General features: G+C 34.2%; 1 protein-coding gene and 4 non-coding genes across 5 annotated transcripts; all 5 read right to left on the reverse strand.

Moving 5' to 3' along the window:
• Positions 1–9,920: 9,920 nt before the first annotated feature.
• LOC133832023 (uncharacterized) lies at positions 9,921–10,505 on the reverse strand. The gene has a single exon (XM_062262417.1). It carries the CDS (start codon positions 10,503–10,505, stop codon positions 9,921–9,923), a length of 585 nt encoding a protein of 194 aa, XP_062118401.1.
• A 1,949-nt stretch (positions 10,506–12,454) lies between these two features.
• On the reverse strand, positions 12,455–12,538 carry LOC133833324 (small nucleolar RNA U30). Its single transcript, XR_009892712.1, has one exon. It is a non-coding gene; the product is annotated as a small nucleolar RNA U30 (small nucleolar RNA).
• A 64-nt stretch (positions 12,539–12,602) lies between these two features.
• LOC133833322 (small nucleolar RNA snoR77Y) lies at positions 12,603–12,683 on the reverse strand. Its single transcript, XR_009892710.1, has one exon. It is a non-coding gene; the product is annotated as a small nucleolar RNA snoR77Y (small nucleolar RNA).
• Positions 12,684–12,717: 34 nt separating this feature from the next.
• On the reverse strand, positions 12,718–12,868 carry LOC133833325 (small nucleolar RNA snoR2/U65). The gene has a single exon (XR_009892713.1). It is a non-coding gene; the product is annotated as a small nucleolar RNA snoR2/U65 (small nucleolar RNA).
• Positions 12,869–12,910: 42 nt separating this feature from the next.
• Positions 12,911–13,151, reverse strand: LOC133833315 (small nucleolar RNA Z112). The gene has a single exon (XR_009892703.1). It is a non-coding gene; the product is annotated as a small nucleolar RNA Z112 (small nucleolar RNA).
• Between the last annotated feature and the right edge of the window lie 6,325 nt (positions 13,152–19,476).

A 19,476-nucleotide genomic window follows, 5' to 3' on the forward strand; every position in this document is an offset into this window, starting at 1 on the left:
CATTTCACGCTGTTTTAAATTCCCCTCAAACTATTATCGTTACCTTATTGTGTGTCTTCTGTTATTTTTCATCCTACATAACTCAAATCAATGGTATCAAGAAACTAATGTCCTCATTATAAATTTTTTAGAGAAATGACCATTTTACATTGTTGATTACCTAAATTTCTCGTTTCTATCATTTTATTTGTTTAATTAGGATCGTATGACTTTAATATAGTGGTATATATATTAATCTTATTCAATTAATTTTAAAAAGTTATATTGATTTTTTAAGTTTTTTTATGGGTTATTGGTGTATTAATTTCCAACTAGCGTATATGTTTTTTGTAGCATGGTATATAATTTTATTTTTTTTTATATTTAGTTTATATGTTATTGTACATAATGGTTGTATATAATTTTGTATCAAGATATATACATTTTAATGGTAGTATATAATTTTATTAGCATAGTATATTCATTTTTTAGTAATAATTTTGTAAGTTTTGTTGGTATATTATTTTTCTACTCAATATATATTTTGTGATATGTTATATCATTCAACAACCCATAAAAAATGAAAAAAAAAATCAAAATAACTTTACAATAAAAAATAATTAAACAAAATTAATATACATATACCAGAATATTTAAATATTTATAATAAAATAATAATTTGCTAAAGGATATATTTAGTAATATATAATATTAAAGTATGGTATCAAAGTCATACTTCATCCTATCCTACCGATAAATCTCTATTTCTGATCATGGCAAACGAAACCTCATCTACAAGTTCTACAAGCTCTAGTGATCCATAATCTCGCCCTTGTCACATACTCATTCTCCATCTTTCTGCAAGTCCACAACCAACAAACCTGAATTTTTTTATATACTATCATATGTTCCTGAAGAAAACAAGATTAACAATAACAACCTTCATTTCATTATCTCATATAAGATTTTCCCAAAATCCATTACTCCTTCTACCCGGTCCATTAAAGCTCTCATCAATCCTTCCTACAAAGCCCCAAAGGAATATATCAAAGCTTCTAAATTTAGTGAGTGTTAATTGAGACCTACTCCTGAGGTCCAATTCGTTACTTTACAAATCCCTCCTGAATTTATTCCTCAGTGGATTGCGCAAGGATTCACCCATATTCATTTTGGTGTCATACGCTTTGCTATTTCCCTTCATGGCAGAAAGGGCCTTCCAATTGGTTGTCGAATGGGTTTGCGAGACACCCGAATGAGAAAATACCAGTATGCAAGCATTGCAACCATAGAGACTACATTAAATGCAGGAACAGTAATAACTACACTGTTCCCTAACTTTAATATATCTCTCAAAGACAATCGCTTGACTGATGCTTTCAAAGTAGAAGTCCAATTGGCTGGAATTGACCAAGATCTTACTTCCATTTGAGCTACTCTTCACTACCACATGGCATACAGACTCCAATTTCGCGCTCTAAATCTTTCTTTGCCAACAGCCGAAGAAGCATTACTGGTCTCGGTAGACTCTACCCAAGTTCCAACATGCACTCATATTCATACTCTACCCTGAACATTTCACGTTGTTTTAAATTCCCCTCAAACTATTATCGTTACCTTATTGTGTGTCTTCTGTTAGTTTTCTTCCTACATGACTCAAATCAATGGTATCAAGAAACTAATGTCCTCATTATAATTTTTTTAGAGAAAAAATCATTTTACATTGTTGATTACCTAAATTTCTCTTTTCTATCATTTTATTTGTTTAATTAGGATCGTATGACTTTAATATAGTGGTATGTATATTAATTTTATTCAATTAATTTTATAAAGTTATATTGATTTTTTAAGTTTTTTATGGGTTATTGGTATATTAATTTCCAACTAGTGTATATGTTTTTTGTAGCATGGTATATAATTTTTTTTTTTATATATTTAGTTTATTTTTTATTGTACATAATGGTTGTATATAATTTTGTATCAAGATATATACATTTTAATGGTAGTATATAATTTTATTAGCATACTATATACATTTTTTTAGTAATAATTTTGTAAGTTTTGTTGGTATATTATTTTTCTACTCAGTATATATATTTTGTGATATGTTATATCATTCAACAACCCATAAAAAATGAAAAAAAAAATCAAAATAACTTTACAATAAAAAATAATTAAACAAAATTAATATACATATACCAGAATATTTAAATATTTATAATAAAATAATAATTTGCTAAAGGATATATTTAGTAATATATAATATTAAAGCATGGTATCAAAGTCATACTTCATCCTATCCTACCAATAAATCTCTATTTCTGATCATGGCACACGAAACCTCATCTACAAGTTCTACAAGCTCTAGTGATCCATAATCTCGCCCTTGTCACATACTCATTCTCCATCTTTCTACAAGACCACAACCAACAAACCTGAATTTTTTTATATACTATGATATTTTCTTGAAGAAAACAAGAATAACAATAACAACCTTCGTTTGATTAACTCATATCAGATTTTCCCAAAATTCATTACTCCTTTTACCCGGTCCATTAAAGCTCTCATCAAACCTTCCTACAAAGGCCCAAAGGAATATATCTAAGCTTCTAAATTTAATGACTGTCAATTGAGACCTACTCTTGAGGTCCAATTCGTTACTTTACAAATCCCTCCTGAATTTATTCCCTGGAGGATTGCGCAAGGATTTAGCCATATTCATTTTGGTGTCATGCGCTTAGCTATTTCCCTTCATGGCAGAAAGGGCCTTCTGATTGGTTGCCGAATGGGTTTGCGAGACACACGAATGAGAAAATACTAGCATGCAAGCATTGCAACCATAGAGACTACATTAAATGCAGGAACAGTAATAACTACAATGTTCCCTAACTTTAATGTGTCTCTCAAATTCACTCGCTTGACTGATGCTTTCAAAGTTTAAATTCAATTGGCTGGAATTAACCAAGATATTACTTCCAATAGTGCTACTCTTCACTACCACATGGCCTACAGACTCCAATATCACGCTTTGGATCTTTCTTTGCCAACAGCCGAAGATGCATTACTAGTCTCGGTAGACTCTAGCCAAGTTCCAACATGCACTCATATTCCAAGGAAAATCTCTATAGATGACTTTATGTAGATTTTTCCCAGGTCATGGATAACAAACTTTGAGATTCTCCACCAACATGAAAATGTTGACTGGACTCTTACTGAATCATCTTATCACAAAAAAAAAAAATGGCTCTGTCGAAATAGTTTTTGACATAACTCAAACAAAGACTCCCAATTGCTTTACCACCAAGTACATGATGACTTCCGTCACACCAACTGATGGGGAAATCCGATCCTTTGATTCTCAAGGCAGCCTTATTTATGCTTTTGAATCTTGAGATGGACATAATTATTGGGATGTTTGCCACTGCAAAAGCTGCCTATATTGTCAAAAGATGTTTACCATCTGGAAAGTTTGACTATATTGTCAAATATTCTGCTCCCAAAGACTTACCTGACTATACTCTAGAACCAATTTGAGGGGACATTGAGCTTCCTCCACCAAACTCTCGAAAGCCTCCACTTCCAGCTCCTCAACAGAACATTTTGCCATGGTACAAAAAAGCAGCAAAATGGATGCAACATCATGGAGAAACCTTTCATACTCAAAATCAGTTCCAACAAATTCCACAAGTATATATGATGACTACTACTAATTATGAGTCAGATTTTCCTCCTCTAAAAAAATTTGATAGGCAAGACGACCAAGGTACGGTTTCTCACCAACCAAAGGTTCAAAACCCCACAACTAGGAACGCTGATGGGTCTCTCAAAAAAGTATCTCCAGCCGAAAAAGTTCTCAACTGGCAATCAGAAAATATGATTGCCCAAAACAAGGTCTTAAAGCAAGTTGAGTTATAAAATACCAGAATAGAGACAACAGTAAAACAATCTCATACTACTGTCATCAATAAACTCACTGCGAAAAATCCAACTGACTCGTGAAGAAATTTTGACCATCATTAAAGCAAACTCAGTCTCAATGCCAGTATTCCTAGCAAAAGAAGTCGAGATGAAGAGCCTAAAAACTCAATATGAATCCCTCAAGAATCGGTTTCGCCAGCAAGAATCGACAAAGGCTCCTTCAACTAGCTATTTGGGAACTTCATCCCTGTTCACGATAATTACGACGCTGATTCCTTGGGTGTTTGCTAAAATACCAAAGACCTCCCATCCTTTTCCTATTGCTGGATCTGTGTAAGAGGACTCTGTTGTATGACTTAGACGCATGCTTGATGAAATTCAACAACAAAACACAAAATAGGGAAAGAAGAAAGAATCACCAAGCCAACTGACAAACGAACTTAAGCAACTTATGGTTCACCCAACCACAAATCCTCTGTCATGAATGATTCGACATACAAACACTTTTCACATCGTAGAAAAAGAAACAGACTTAGACGATCAAGGCTCTTCGGCTAGTTCAGACAAGTCTTCGTATGTTTGGTCTGAAGAAATGAGTTCAACTTCTAATGATACTATACCTAGTGATCCTGAAATCTTATACAACGAAAGTTTATCCAGGGATGACGATGGAGCATTTCCACACTTGATGGTTTAACCTCCTGATGGATCAAACTCACAGACCGAACCAATTATCACAAGTGAAGACGAAAATAGAAATGAATCAACAATACCACATGTTCCCTAAAGACAGAAGAGTAAAAGTTCAAACTTTCAAACTTTTACTTTGGATGACCTCCCTCCATAAAAATGGCGTGAAAGGTTCCAAAGTTTCAGGCTTGGCTCAGCTTGGAATCACAAAGACCAGAAGCCCAAACAGGAATGAATCTCCTCAACTTTCTCCCGATTTACAAATACCCTACAAGACTAGTGGACAAGTCTTGGTGATTATAGACAGATGATGTTTTTACAACTTCCATCTGTCACCAATGCCCTAACCTATTTGTATATTGAATTCTGCGGATATTATGCTTAAGTCACTGAAGACTACACACAAAATTCTTCAAACTAAAATGTTGTTCAATGGATAAGAGAGATTTGGATAAGCATTACAAGAAGATGACTCAACGGTTCTACCAAATAGGTGGAATTGATGATCTAAATCTAAAACAAGCATTCCTCTCTTCCATACCAGAACCACTAGGAGAAGAAACCTTCAGACTTCTCTCAGGAACAGGATGAACCCTAGCTGATGCTACGATTGGAGAAGTCTATCAGCTAGTTCTAAATGCATTGGAAAAGATGTGCTTTCAGCACAAATTTATCCAGGAATTCAGAAAACAATCCAAGAAGCTCGGAAAGGTTTGTAGCCAAAAGGACCTGCGAATCAAATGTCTATTGGAATCAACATGTTCCTATCTTCCAAAAGAAAAGAAACACAACAAAAGGTTTAAAAACCTTTAATACCTTTAATTTCTCAAAGGAAAAGAGACGTCGCTCATTCAAATTCTTAAGGAGGAAGTGTTCTTTCAGGAGAAAGTTCGACATGTGTTTTATCTGTGGAAGCAATGGACATTATGCCAAACAATGCCCCAAAGGGAAAACTGCCAAACTGATCTCCCACATTCAACAAACAACTAGCGTATCTCTCGAAGAAAAAGACCTAGAATCCATCTTCTCTACTGATGACGAAATTAATCCATAGTTCCTCTGTGCATTCGAACAGCTGGATACTTCAGATGAATTCTACCATATGGAAGCTATCAATACAATACAGTCATCACCAATCATCTCCATGCAGATCCTCTCTACAAAATATGCTCGGCCAGTCAAAGTACCAGCCTTCTTTGATACTAGAGCATCATACACCATGATGAACCTTGATGTTCTCCCTCTAGAATTTTGGATGAAAAGAAAAACAATTCTTCCACGCTACAAACTGAAGCATCTTCTGTACAGAGCTCATCAGTAAACCAATTAAATTACTGTTATTCCCAGGATGCTCTATCATTCATAAAGTTATTGGCTTAAAATTACCAAGGAAAAATCTAATTATTGGTTTTGATGTCTACACTAAGAAAAAGGGTTTATGAATCCTTCGTGGTGGCCTTGGCTACAAACAATATTTTTCTCGATGGGAATCTATACCAAACTATTTCCTAATGCCTCCTGATCCTTTCTCCAAGGTCAAACAAAGGCTCATAGAAAATTCATATGCCGCAAGTCATGGCGAGTTCCTCCAAAAATGTGAACGCCTTCTATGGAAAAATCAACAGTTCTTCATCAGTTATTTCCTAAGCCAGAAGAAGACACTCATTGGGAAACGTTCCCTTATGACTATAATTGCAAGATAACAAGGGCCCTTGAAGCCTTCTACATTGTAGAAAATGAAACAAATCAAGCCGCCAAACTCAAACAAACTTTAAAGCAAAAATATTTTTGTATAGTATATAGTGACATATATTTTTGCTCTAAAGTGTCTTCGAGTTTGGTGGCCTGATTTGTTTCATTTTCTGCAATGTAGAAGGCTTCAAGGGCCCTTGTTATCTTGCAAGTATAGTCAGAAGGGAACATTCCCAAGGAGTGTCTTCTTCTGGCTTGGGCAATAACTCAGGAGGTATAGTCTGATTTTTCTCAAACAGACTTTTTTGGATGTCCATGTGTTCTTGGCCCCCAAGACCACATAGTGGTTCTTCTTTTGACCTCCAGACTTCGAATATTGGATTGATAACTATATTTTGTTCTGCATCAAGTTTGGCATTAAGACTAAGAAAGAGAACAATATAACAATTCATTAGGCTGGCAACATTTGGGCCTCGTGGGTAGATAAAAGTAGGTCTGTCATTCTGGACCTTTTTCCATTCAGTTAATAGGACCTTTTTCCATTTTCCCAATGGAGCGAACCAGTACATAATGACCATTTGGACTTGGTAAGCCGGTTTGAACTTTTCTTGGTTTAGGAATGATTTTATTGATGTGTGCAAGGTCATAGTTTGTACCTCGACAGCTATTGTGAAAACACTGGCCAAATACCAGAAGAAGTGAGCTACTGGTTTTGGTGTGAAGATAGCTTCTCAAAGAGGTAGGATTTGAGCAAATGGATACTTTGGATGGATTCCAAAATCATTTTGTATAGAAGGCCTGAGTTTGGAAATCATAAAATTCCAAAGAAAGATTGCTCTGTGAGTTTCTATTTCTTTGGCTAATTTGTGGGACTTCTTCGAAAGAATATTTTTTGCATCCTGCGGAAAAGATTGATTGTGTTTTTTAGAAGAGGAAGCAACCATAATGAGTATGAGTAAGATGATATATGATGATTTTTTGGAGACAATGGGGATAGTTTTTGGTGAGTATCGTGATGCTAGATTTATAGCAAGGGGTGATCTAGATAAGAAATCAGGCACAGTATTGTCTTTGCCTTGGATGTGTTTAATGTCAAAAAACTAGTTGTTGAACCAAACTACCGATCTCAAAAGTTGGACATTTTTTGTCTGGCTTTTCTTTAGAAAAATCATTTCTTTTGACACGACAAAGTCCGTTTCTACCAAGAAATTATGACCTATCAGATGGAATTTGAATTTTTTAAACCCATTTTTATCGCTAATAATTCTTTTAGGGTAGAATGATAGTGGAGCTGAGAATCTTTGAAGTGCTCACTCTTGTATTCACATATTTTTCTTTTCCCTGTCTTGTCTTGTTCAAGTAGGATAGCTCCCCAATACCGATCACTGACGTCTATCTGCAAGATTCTTTTCCCATCAGAAGGAATCCGTAAAGGTGGCAGTGTCTGCATCATCTCTTTTAGTTTTTTTATTGTTATAGTTTGCTCTTGTGACCATGGTGGAGTTTGCTTTTTAAGTATGTCACTGAGTGGTCTTGTCATCTCCGAAAGTCGAGAGAAAAAATTCCTTAAATAATTTACAATTCCTAAGATCTATTGGATTTGGACCTTTGTGAAGTCCTTTTCGAGAAACTTCAGTAATTCTTGGGCTATGTGAAGTTGAGCCTCATATTGGCCTTTAAAAAGCTTCATTCCCAGAAACTCAATTTGGGCTTGTCTAATGAGCATCTTCTTTTCGAATAACATGACTCATGGGCTTCTGTGAGAGAGATGAACTGGGATAGTACATTGGGATGAGTCTGTTCATCTTGTGAGAAAAGCAATATATCATCAATGTAGATCAGAGCCTTTTCTAGAATGGGGCCGTAAATTCTGGTTATGGCCTTTTGGAATAGTGATGGGGCTGTTTTGAGACCAAAAGGAAGGACAGTCCACTGATAGCGGTGATTTGGAATGTAGAAGGCCGTTTTGGGCTTATCTTCTTGTTTGATACCCAATTACCAAAATGCCACCTTTAGATCAAAATTTGAAAATATTTGAGCCTTTGAAAGGCTTGCAAATAAAGAATTCTTGTTTGGCAGGGGGAATTTATCATTTGCCAAAAGTTCGTTCAAGGGCTTGTAATTACCATTTTCTGATGCTCTGGGTCCATGCCTGGGTGATTTGCATTGGCAGGGTTAATGTTTTCATTGAGCTTGAATGGTAAACTTATGAAGAATTGCTGATTTTTCCATAGAGGGCGTTCACATTTTTGGAGGAACTCGCCATGACTTGTGGCACATGAATTTTCTATGACCCTTTGCTTGACCTTGGAGAATGGATCAGGAGGCATTAGGAAATAGTTTGCTATGGATTCCCATGGAGAAAAATGTTGTTTGTAGCCAAGGCCACCACAAAGGATTCATAAACCCTTTTTCTTAGTGTAGACATCAAAACCAATAATTAGATTTTTCCTTGGTAATTTTAAGCCAATAACTTTATGAATGATAGAGCATCCTGGGAATAACAGTAATTTAATTGGTTTACTGATGAGCTCTGTACAGAAGATGCTTCAGTTTGTAGCGTGGAAGAATTGTTTTTCTTTTCATCCAAAATTCTAGAGGGAGAACATCAAGGTTCATCATGGTGTATGATGCTCTAGTATCAAAGAAGGCTGGTACTTTGACTGGCCAAGCATATTTTGTAGAGAGGATCTGCATGGAGATGATTGGTGATGATTGTATTGTATTGATAGCTTCCATATGGTAGAATTCATCTGAAGTATCCAGCTGTTCGAATGCACAGAGGAACTATGGATTCATTTCGTCATCAGTAGAGAAGATGGAATCTAGGTCTTTTTCTTCGAGAGATATGCTAGTTGTTTGTTGAATGTGAGAGATCAGTTTGGCAGTTTTCCCTTTGGGGCATTGTTTGGCATAATGTCCATTGCTTCCACAGATAAAACACATGTCGAACTTTTTCCTGAAAGAGCACTTCCTCCTTAGGAATTTGAATGAGCGGCATCCCTTTTCCTTTGAGACTGAGTTTGCTTTAATGATGGTCAAAATTTCTTCACGAGTCTGTTGGATTTGTTGCAGTGAGTTTTATCGATGACAGTAGTCTGAGATTGTTTTACTGTTGTCTCTATTCTGGTATTTTGTAACTCGACTTGCTTTAAGACCTTGTTTTGGGCAATCATATTTTCTGATTGCCAGTTGAGAACTTCTTCGGCTGGAGATACTTTTTTGAGAGACCCATTCGCGTTCCTAGTTGTGGGGTTTTGAACCTTTGGTTGGTGAGAAACCGTACCTTGGTCGTCTTGCCTATCAAATTTTTTTAGAGGAGGAAAATCTGACTCATAATTAGTAGTAGTCATCATATATACTTGTGGAATTTGTTGGAACTGATTTTGAGTATGAAAGGTTTCTCCATGATGTTGCATCCATTTTGCTGCTTTTTTGTACCATGGCAAAATGTTCTGTTGAGGAGCTGGAAGTGGAGGCTCCTGGGAGTTTGGTGGAGGAAGCTCAATGTCTCATCTAATTGGTTTTGGAGTATAGTCAGGTAAGTCTTTTGGAGCAGAATATTTGACAATACAGTCAAACTTTTTAGAGGGTTGGCCCAACCCTATTCATTTTTCTCCTTTATCTAGGTGTTGCTTAAGCTGTTAATCTGAGCTAAGACGCCACTTTGGGAGGTCTTCTTCTATTTTTAGGCAGCTTTTGCAGTCGCAAACTTCCCAATACTTATGTCCATCCAAAGATTCAAAAGCATAAATAGGGTTGCCTTGAGAATTAAAGGATTGGATTTCAACATCAGTTAGTGTGACAAAAGTCGTCATGTACTGGGTAGTAAAGCAATTAGGAGTCTTTGTTTGAGTTCTGTCAAAGACTATTTCGACAGAGTCATCTTCTTTTTTGTGATAAGATGGTTCAGTAAGAGTCTGAACATCATTTTGAGGTTGGTGGAGCATCTCATAGTTTGTTATCCGTGAACTGGGCAAAATCTTCATAAGATCATCTGTAGAGATTTGTCTTGGAATATGAGTGCATGTTGGAACTTGGGTAGAGTCTACCGAGACCAATAATACTTCTTCAGTTGTTGGCAAAGAAAGATTCAGAGTGTGATCTTGGAGTTTGTATGCCACCTGGTAGTGAAGAGTAGTTCCAATGGAAGTAAGATTTTGGCCAATTCCAGCCAATTGGACTTCAACTTTGAAAGCATCAGTCAAGCGATTGTCTTTGAGAGACATATTAAAGTTAGGGAACATTGTGGTTATTAATTTTCTTGCACCTAATGTAGTCTTTTATGGTTGCAGTGCTTGCATGCTGGTATTTTCTCATTCGGGTGTTTAGCAAACCCATTCGACAGCCAATCGAAAAGCTCTTTCTGCCATGTAGGGAAATAGCTAAGTGTATGGCACTAAAATGAATATGGGTGAATCCTTGTGCAATCCACTAGAGAATAAATTCACGAGGGATTTGTAAAGTAACGAATTGGACCTTACATTCACTAAATTTAGAAGCTTTGATATATTCTTTTGGGGTTTTGTAGAAAGGTTTGATGAGAACTTTAATGGAGCAAGTAAAATGAGTAATAAATTTTGGGAACATCTGATATGGGTTAATGAAAGTTGTTATTAGTAATCTTGTTTTCTTGAGGAACATATGATAATTCATAAATAAAGTCAAGTTTGTTGATTGTGGACTTGTATGAAGATATAGAGTAAGTGACAAGGGCAAGATTATAAGAGCACTAAAGCTTGTAGATGAGGTTTCGTTTGCCATGATTAGAAATAAAAATTCATCAGTAAAATAACTTTAAAAACATAGATAAGCTATTTTACTATAAAATTAAAAACATGCACAATTATTTACTCTCACACACTATTAAATTCTTATTGCATCAACTCCCTAATGAAAAATTGTAAGAAAACGAGGTACAATAAAAAATATATGTAAATGTGATTTTTTTAAGTTAATTTATTAGTTTTTCAAAAGACCATAAAAGGCCCAAATACGACCCAAGCTTGTTTATTAAATTATGCATCAGACATCAGAGTAGAGCTATAAATGTGGGCTGGCCCGGCCCGGCCCGGCCCGGCCCACATTTTTGTGCCTCCAAATAATTCGGGCTAGGCCGGGCCAGGCCCGTATTTAATTCGTGCCGGGCCAGCCCAACCCATTTTTGAAAGGGTAGACCCAGCACGACCCATAGGCCCAGTCTATGTTGTGCCGCATCGGGCCGGCCAACTTTTCTTATACAAGTTGACCCATTTTCTATATTTAGACCCAAATTTGGACTCACTTTATTATTACCAAAAAAATGTGAAGATGGAGAATTGAACCCTCCACCTTCTCTTATCACCAATCTAAATACATTTTTTTGTTTAAATTATAATTTTAGATATTTTTATATACTTTTTAACAATATTTTAAACAAAATCATATAAAAAATAATTATTAAAATTTGAATACATACAAATAAATGCTAAAATATTTAACTCACAAATTTTAAAATAGATTAATATAATTATAAAAATATAGACATTGAGAAAAATAAGATTTCCATTATCATCTTAATTTATAGATAATTGATAAATAAAAATTTATTATCATTATTAATGTCAAAATATCAAATATTTTATCGTGTCGTAATTTTAGACTATTTGGTTCGTGCCTTCAGACTTGTCGTGAGGACTGATCATATTGTGCTCAAGCCCATATTATATTGTGTCGTGTTAATTTTCAATTCGTGTCATGCCTGGCCCAAGCTCATATTTTTTCGTGACGTGCTCGTGCCTTCCGAACTCATGCCAATTTCATGCTAAGCTAGCTCTATTTCAGAGTATGCCTTTGGGAACCAAATTCGAACCCAAAAATTCTAAACCCACGGTGTGCACCACTAGTAGTATGTAATACTCGTTTGGCTGTGTTAGGACCAGTTATGAAACTTTATAGATTTTATAATTAAAGTCTTCCGCATACTTTTATTTTTGTGAATTTTATAATTAATTAAGTTTTTTCATTTAGTTGCAAGTTTTGTGATTTTGAAAATAGGTTTTGGAGTTGGTAAGAGATAACTACAAATAAGAATTCAATATATTCTTGTAGAGCTCTGACTAGTAGGTTTTTGGCTAATAACAAGATGTTGCATTATGTACCATTGTTTGCAAAAAGAGATTTTGTCAAAAGAGAAGGAACTCAGATATAAATGAATGGATGAGATTAATTATCCTCATGTTAAATCAGATTAACGAGATTATGATACCCCATCATCATCGAACCTTCTTCCAGCAAATATCTCTAAACAAAAACATTTTTTCTATTCAAATTTGTATATAAAAATAAAAAAGCCTCAGAAAGCCAGTAAATTCACATCAAAAAATTCAGTCGGTAATTCCAACTTGTAAACTAATCCTCATTGGCTTGTAAATTTAATCTCAAAATAATTTTAGTGTAAGAAAATGTAATCGCACAAAACGGCTCCATAGACCAATCAAAAACAAAGCCCACAGATTCCTATCTAGATGCGAAACAGAGGATTGCTCTTGGACCAATCATAGCATCGCCGGTCAGAGCTCTTACAGAGCTACCGTAGACGTGGCATCGATCCGTACAAAATCAAATGCAGCAAAGTTGATTGTATAAATTGCGAAACCCTCAGAGACCCGTTTAAAATCACACACACAGAGCGAGCACCGTAATCAAAAACTCTATCCCAACCAATCAACAGAGACACCGGAAAACGACATCGTTTCCACAGAGGAAAGGAGCCAAAAGGGCTTTGCGAGTGGTGAAATTGGGAGAGAGCAATGGCTACGATTGTGAACGCTCTGCTGTTTAAGTGTCATACGGCACTTCCTATCAATTTTAGGGGAGTGCTTCCTCATTGGGATCTTTCCTCTCTTAAAAAAAAAAAGAAAAAAACCCTAACCCGAAACAAAATTAAACCCATATCAACATTTAGAAAAAGCAAAATAGTATTGTTAAAGATAGTGAATAGAGTGTACCAAAGAAACTGGGGGACCAGAGAATCAAGAAAAAATGTTAACCTGGGCAGCAAAGAAAACCCCAACTCTTTGAATAATCAATATTTGCCAATAGAACAAAGCTTGCAAGAAATCGATCAACAGATCTCAAGCCCTTGCAGCCGAAAGGAGAGGCATTGCCACAGAGTTTACTCTGTAAACGACATCGAATTCGACAACTATGTACACAGACAGAAATAAAATGAAGAAGAAGAGACGCGGCCACGGCTGCTTTGTTTGTCTCAAGAACAGAGAAACTTCGGGTATATATATAAGTAAGCTTATGCCCTAACTCAGCCCCCAAAGGAAAAAGAAAGAAAGAATGAAACCCTAGCGTATTTTGGACACGTAATCATATTATAAGGGAAATTATCTCATATACTGTTAATGTTAATATTTTTTCCCCATTTCATTTTTATAAAAGCTTTTTTTCAAATATACTACCTACATGTTTTATTTATTTTCTTTTTATGGTTTACATATATAAGTGGCTTTTATAAAATATATTTTCTTGGAGCATTAAAAAATTTGTGTATCTTTTCATAGAAAATGTCAATACTACTAATCAACAATTGGGATCCTTTCATAAATATTTATTTTTTATGATTTTTTTACATTTTTACATTCCCTTATATTTTTTTACATTTTTACTAACTCAAATTTTTAAAAATATGATTTTAATGTTTCAATATTAAAAAAATACGATTTACACTAAACATCAACTCATAAAACATAACATTAAAAAAACAACAAAAAAGCAACATGACAACAACTTTATAACAACACAGTACAACTCATTGCATCTACAATAAAAACAACAACAACATTAAAACAACATCAAAAAATTCATTCTTACATTTTAAAAAAGCAATACACTGCAGTACAATATCAAAAAAACAACTTAAATGCATCATGACAATAACATTACAACAATACAGTGTGGAAAATGGAATTAGAAACAACAAAAATAAACTAAGAAACAACAAAAATAAACTAAAAAACAACAAAAAAGCAATCTCAAAACAATTTTGTCCTGTATTTTTAAAAGTGTCAAAAATAAACTTAAAATATATCTCAAAACAACTAAATATATATCCAAAATAAACTAAAAAAAAAAAACATTGAAAAACTTATCACTACATTTTAAAATGTGTCAAGAAAAACTAAAAATTTACTCAATTAGAAATCAATTAGGCATCAACATAACAACATAACAACTATACATAAACTTAAACAACTAAAAAATAACATGAAAATAACTATACGTAAATGTATATATTATTTATGTAGAAATATTTGGGTGGTATCTGATTATAGTATGATCCATACGTGGGTCAAGAAGTACATTAAAAAAGTTTACCCTTGGAGGGGGAGAGGCTAAGAAGATGTAGCGTCTCGGAATTTTACTTAGCTAGATAATAGTAGTAGTAGTAGTAGTAGTAGTAGTAGTAGTAGTAGTAGTAGTAGTAGTAGTAGTAGTAGTAGTAGTAGTAGTAGTAGTAGTAGTAGTAGTAATAGTAGTAGCTAGTAGTAGCTTGTAGTATGTGTTATATTATTTATAATATAATGTAATATTATATTATTTTATAGTATAATGTTTTAGATTAAATAAATGTGACAAAGAGTGTCACATATTGTAACATATAATAGAGAGTTATCATATTTAGATGTATGTGAATGTCCAAATCATATTTAGATGTATGTGAATATCCAAATATGTAACATATTTGGTGTTACAAATTCAGTTACAAATTTGTAACTTCCAAATATTACCCAATAATGTGTAGATTGTACGTTACACATTTGAGATTGGATTTCACAAAGCCATGATGAAATATGGTTGTTGGAGACATGTTTTCAACTCTCATTAGGTGTTTGGAAGTTACAAAATCATGTGGGAAAGGAGGAATTGGAACGTTTTGGAATGTTTTGGAAAAATGAATTTTTTGTGCTGAAAATGGCCTGTGGCCGCAGCCACTAACTTTCCCTGGCCGCGGCCACTGATAATCCTGGCCGCGGCCAGTGAGGCTGACATTCAACTTGGTTTTTTAGTTTTTTCCAAATTGAATGGCTCTAACATCCCAAATAACTCCAAAATCTCCATTTATAAAGCATAAACATCCAATTAAACATTGGAAACAGCCATGGGGTTGGTGGAATTTGAAATTCAAAGAGTATCTCAAACTCTATAAATAGGAGCATAACGCTCACTTGTAAGACACAACATTTTCCATCCACAAAGCACTTGGCTGGAAAATACACCATAGAGGCTTGATAATTCCAGAGAGTTATTTCCTATAGAGATCCCTTAGGAAGTGTTTGTTTTGAGTAGTTGAGTTGCCTGAGAAAGTGTAGAGGGACTTAGGATGGAGGTAATATTAAACTCTTGTGTACAAAAGGGTTCACTTTACCCTTAAAATACATGTGGGGTCCACACAAATTATTAATTTTACCCCCTTAAAATTTGAACCAAACATAGGAAGGGATTTAGATTCTCATTCCCACCTTTACTTTACCACATACTAAACACCCCCTTAGTGCTTAGAGAATAGGGGGAAATAAGCTTTTAGACAAATGATTTGAACCTTGTTCAAGTTGGTGATCCCCACTACTCTACACTTTGGTTGTGTGAGAGTTTGCTCTTTTTATTGGTTTTATTTTCATTCTTTTGATCTTGTTGATCTTATTTACTTGTATTATTATTGTTTTGAGTTTGTAATCTTCTTCTTCTACATCTTTCTATTTACTTGTATTTTGAGCAATTGAGTTGTAATATTTCTTTAATCAATATTATATTGTCTATTGTATGTTTGCATAGAGTTGTATTATGGTTTTTCCATATTTCCATTGAGCAATAACATATATTCTCTAACACTATGTTAGTTTCCGTGGATTTTGGTTCAAGTCGGAACTTGGTTGGAAACTCATAGCAACAGTTATAGATTTTATAAGTTTAACCTATAGTTTAGAAATATTAATTATAACATAAGGTTTGATTAATATTGTTGGTCCTAGAAATATTGTTTATTATAGCCTAAGGTTTAGATAGAATCAATAAGAACGTGACACTTGTCACAAGCATGTTTATTATGGATTTAAGTATTTTTTTTTATGAATAGTTTAATTGAAAGAAAGATCTAGAAGCTCTAGAACCTTCCAGCAGCTATTAGGATCATATTCTTTACTCAGTCAAAGTTGTTTAATCAATTCAAAATATGCTAAAAGAGTGCAAATACGTGTTTGATATATCAACGTATGCCGATATATAGCAGCTATAGGGCCCGATATATCGCCTACAGGAGATACAGAAAACACGTCGACTTCGCATGAACAAAAGCACGAAGGCTCGGGGTATAGGTCCAGGCGATATATCGCCCAGGGTAGGCAATATATCGCCTCTGAGAGGCATTTTTGAAACTTGAGGATTTAAATTTAAAAACAGCCTTAACCACTTGGACTTGCTCTTGAATGATTTTGACAGAGTTTTGGGCATTTGTGGAACGAAAATTCAAATCTTTTTCATTTTAAATTCATTTTAAAAGGGGTTAGTATCACTCCTTGAACTCTATAAATAGGACCAAGTACTCAGCCACTTCACTCATCATTCAAGCATTTTTCAGAGCCTTCAAGCTGCTAAGATTACTCTAGAGAGAAACACTTGGGTTTTGGGTTAAAAGCTTTTCCAATCTAAGCTTTTCTAAACACTTGGGAAGTAAGATAGACTATTATCGAGGTGTAGATCAAAGTCATAGTTCATCTAAGGTATTCTTATCCTTATGTTCAGTTCTTCATGGTTCTTTAGTTTTCTTTTGTTTTCATTCAGATCCTAACTCTTTGTTATGATTCTTGGTTAGGTATTTAAAAGTTCTTTGAAATTTAAGGTTTTTCGCGAAGTTTCTATCTTGATAGTTTAGTTCTCTTTTTCATCTCCATTTCTTTAGAAAACTCATGGTTTTTACTGTTGGTTTTAGGAGTGTTCCAATCCCGTTCTTGTCTCCATATCCCAATTTTTGGTAAGGAAAATAGGTTAGATTATATGTGTTTATATGTTTATGTTATGATATGTTTTATGCTATGATATGATATGTGATATGATATATGTTTTGTAGTCACTTGGGCATATGACTTGCTTAGATAGCAAGCCCCAAGAATTTTTATCATCTCCGTGGTTTAGAGTTATGATTTACCCTACCTCGATTAGTAGACAGAGGACCTAGATGGGTTATCATAAACTATAGTTGTGATCTAACCTACCTCGATTAGTAGACTGGGGCCTAGATGATTTTATCACATACCACGTTAATGAGTTGATGGCCATTAATATTGTAATCCTATATGATATAAGTTTTTTTTATAGTCATATGTTTTATGATATAGTCTTATGTTTTATGATTTATGACATATTGTTTTTTTTTTTTGTAGATTTTCCTTGCGGGGCATTACACTACAAGAAAAAATGCTTTTAATAAGACCAAAAATGTGTTATCAAAACATACCATAACACTTTTTGACGTGTTAAGACCGACTATGTTATGGTAGGTCAGGGTACTTTACATAACACTTTATCATTGTTTACAAATGTGTTATTATACTGTCAACGATAACACACTTTCTGTGTTATTTTAATAAATAGATAAGTGTTTAATTATATTATTTATAGTCGATTATATAACACATTTCAATACTTATAAATTTATGTTATACTACACTTTAGTATAACACATTTTTTGTGTTATATAATGAAGTTTGCATAACAAAATTCTTTACTTATAAAAAGTGTTATTGTAATAGATATTATAACACATTTTTCATATTATTTTAATATTTAGATAAGTTTAAATTCTCATTATATATTCATTTATATAACACTAATTTATTCTATTATATTTTTATTTTTAATTTATATAATTAAAATTAGCTTTCTAATATATACTAGCATCATCAAATGAACTTGATTTTCAAATAACAAAAAGTAAAAACATTCAACATTGTATTAACAATCCACAAATTAGTTTAAAACATTCAACACTGTCATCAACAACAAAATGTTATTTAAGTATTCTAGTAGTCTTAAATATTCAACATATTGAAAAGTTACTACTTTCAGCACAAAATATTCTACAACTGCCCAACACAAAGCCTTCAAAATTAAGTATCATTTTCTATTTCGCTTGTCACATCTGCAAAATAAACAAAGAAATATTTTATTGTTATTATCTAGCATCACAAATTACTTCAAGAAAAATGGCCATGTGTCCAGGGAGTGGAGAAATTGCAATAAAAAATGATGAGTTAGTTGAGAAAAGGATCAGCAAGAATTAGAGTAATTTCTCTTAAAGTAGGAGAGGCCAGGCACTCAAACAGTCCTATGCAATTTCAATGCAACAGTAACTCACTGCTATTGACCTTTATTCGTCTCTGCTCATATTTTGCTACTGTTTGAGTTTGCGAGTTGGTGTGCTACCGACTCCCCTGGCTTATCGTTCATCAGTCTACTCATAACCAATTTGCAAGATAATCCATCTGATGAGTTGCTTGGGTGAACCACTTGCGATTATGGGAGCATGTCGATGAATAGCTAAAGCTGTAAGAGAGCCGCTGTGAGCTTCAATGGTGAGATAAGCATCCCTTTTACTTCTGATATCAAGAAATTGAATGTCACCAGCCTGAGAAGCACTGACAATTTGGACAGTAAAATCATCGAAAGCAATGTGTTACTTTTAACCATGAGTAATGACCAATTTGGAAACCGAAAACTATTATCATAATATTCTCTATTTACCTTAGCTGGATCCAGTCCTGGTTGAAAGCCAATCCCCACAACTCTTTCTACCCTCTGAGTGTGTGGCCGTACTGCGCAGACCAGCCTATTATAAATGGTAGATGAGTTAAGGACAAAAGCTCCTTCCAGTCACAACAATCACATTTAAGGATTAATGGGTGGCTTACGATTCAGGTGTTCGCACATCATAGAGTCTGACAGAACCATCAATAAAACCAGCAGCGAATTGACTGCCATGAACTTGAGAGGCAAACTACAAAGAGAACACGGAGAAGACAAATAAACAAGTGAAACAATTTCAAGTACATACTAACACAAAATATATAAAAATATAAAACTAAGAACTCCCATTTAACAAATCTAGTAATCCTGACATACCATCCAATCGGCGAAAAGTCACACAACCACAAA

The sequence above is a fragment of the Humulus lupulus genome, chromosome 4 (genome assembly GCF_963169125.1).
Source record: "Humulus lupulus chromosome 4, drHumLupu1.1, whole genome shotgun sequence".
Lineage (NCBI taxonomy): Eukaryota > Viridiplantae > Streptophyta > Magnoliopsida > Rosales > Cannabaceae > Humulus > Humulus lupulus.

Coding starts and splice junctions, on each gene's coding strand:
- LOC133832023 (XM_062262417.1), bottom strand. CDS start 10,505: ATGTCTCTCAAAGACAATCGCTTGACTGATGCTTTCAAAGTTGAAGTC.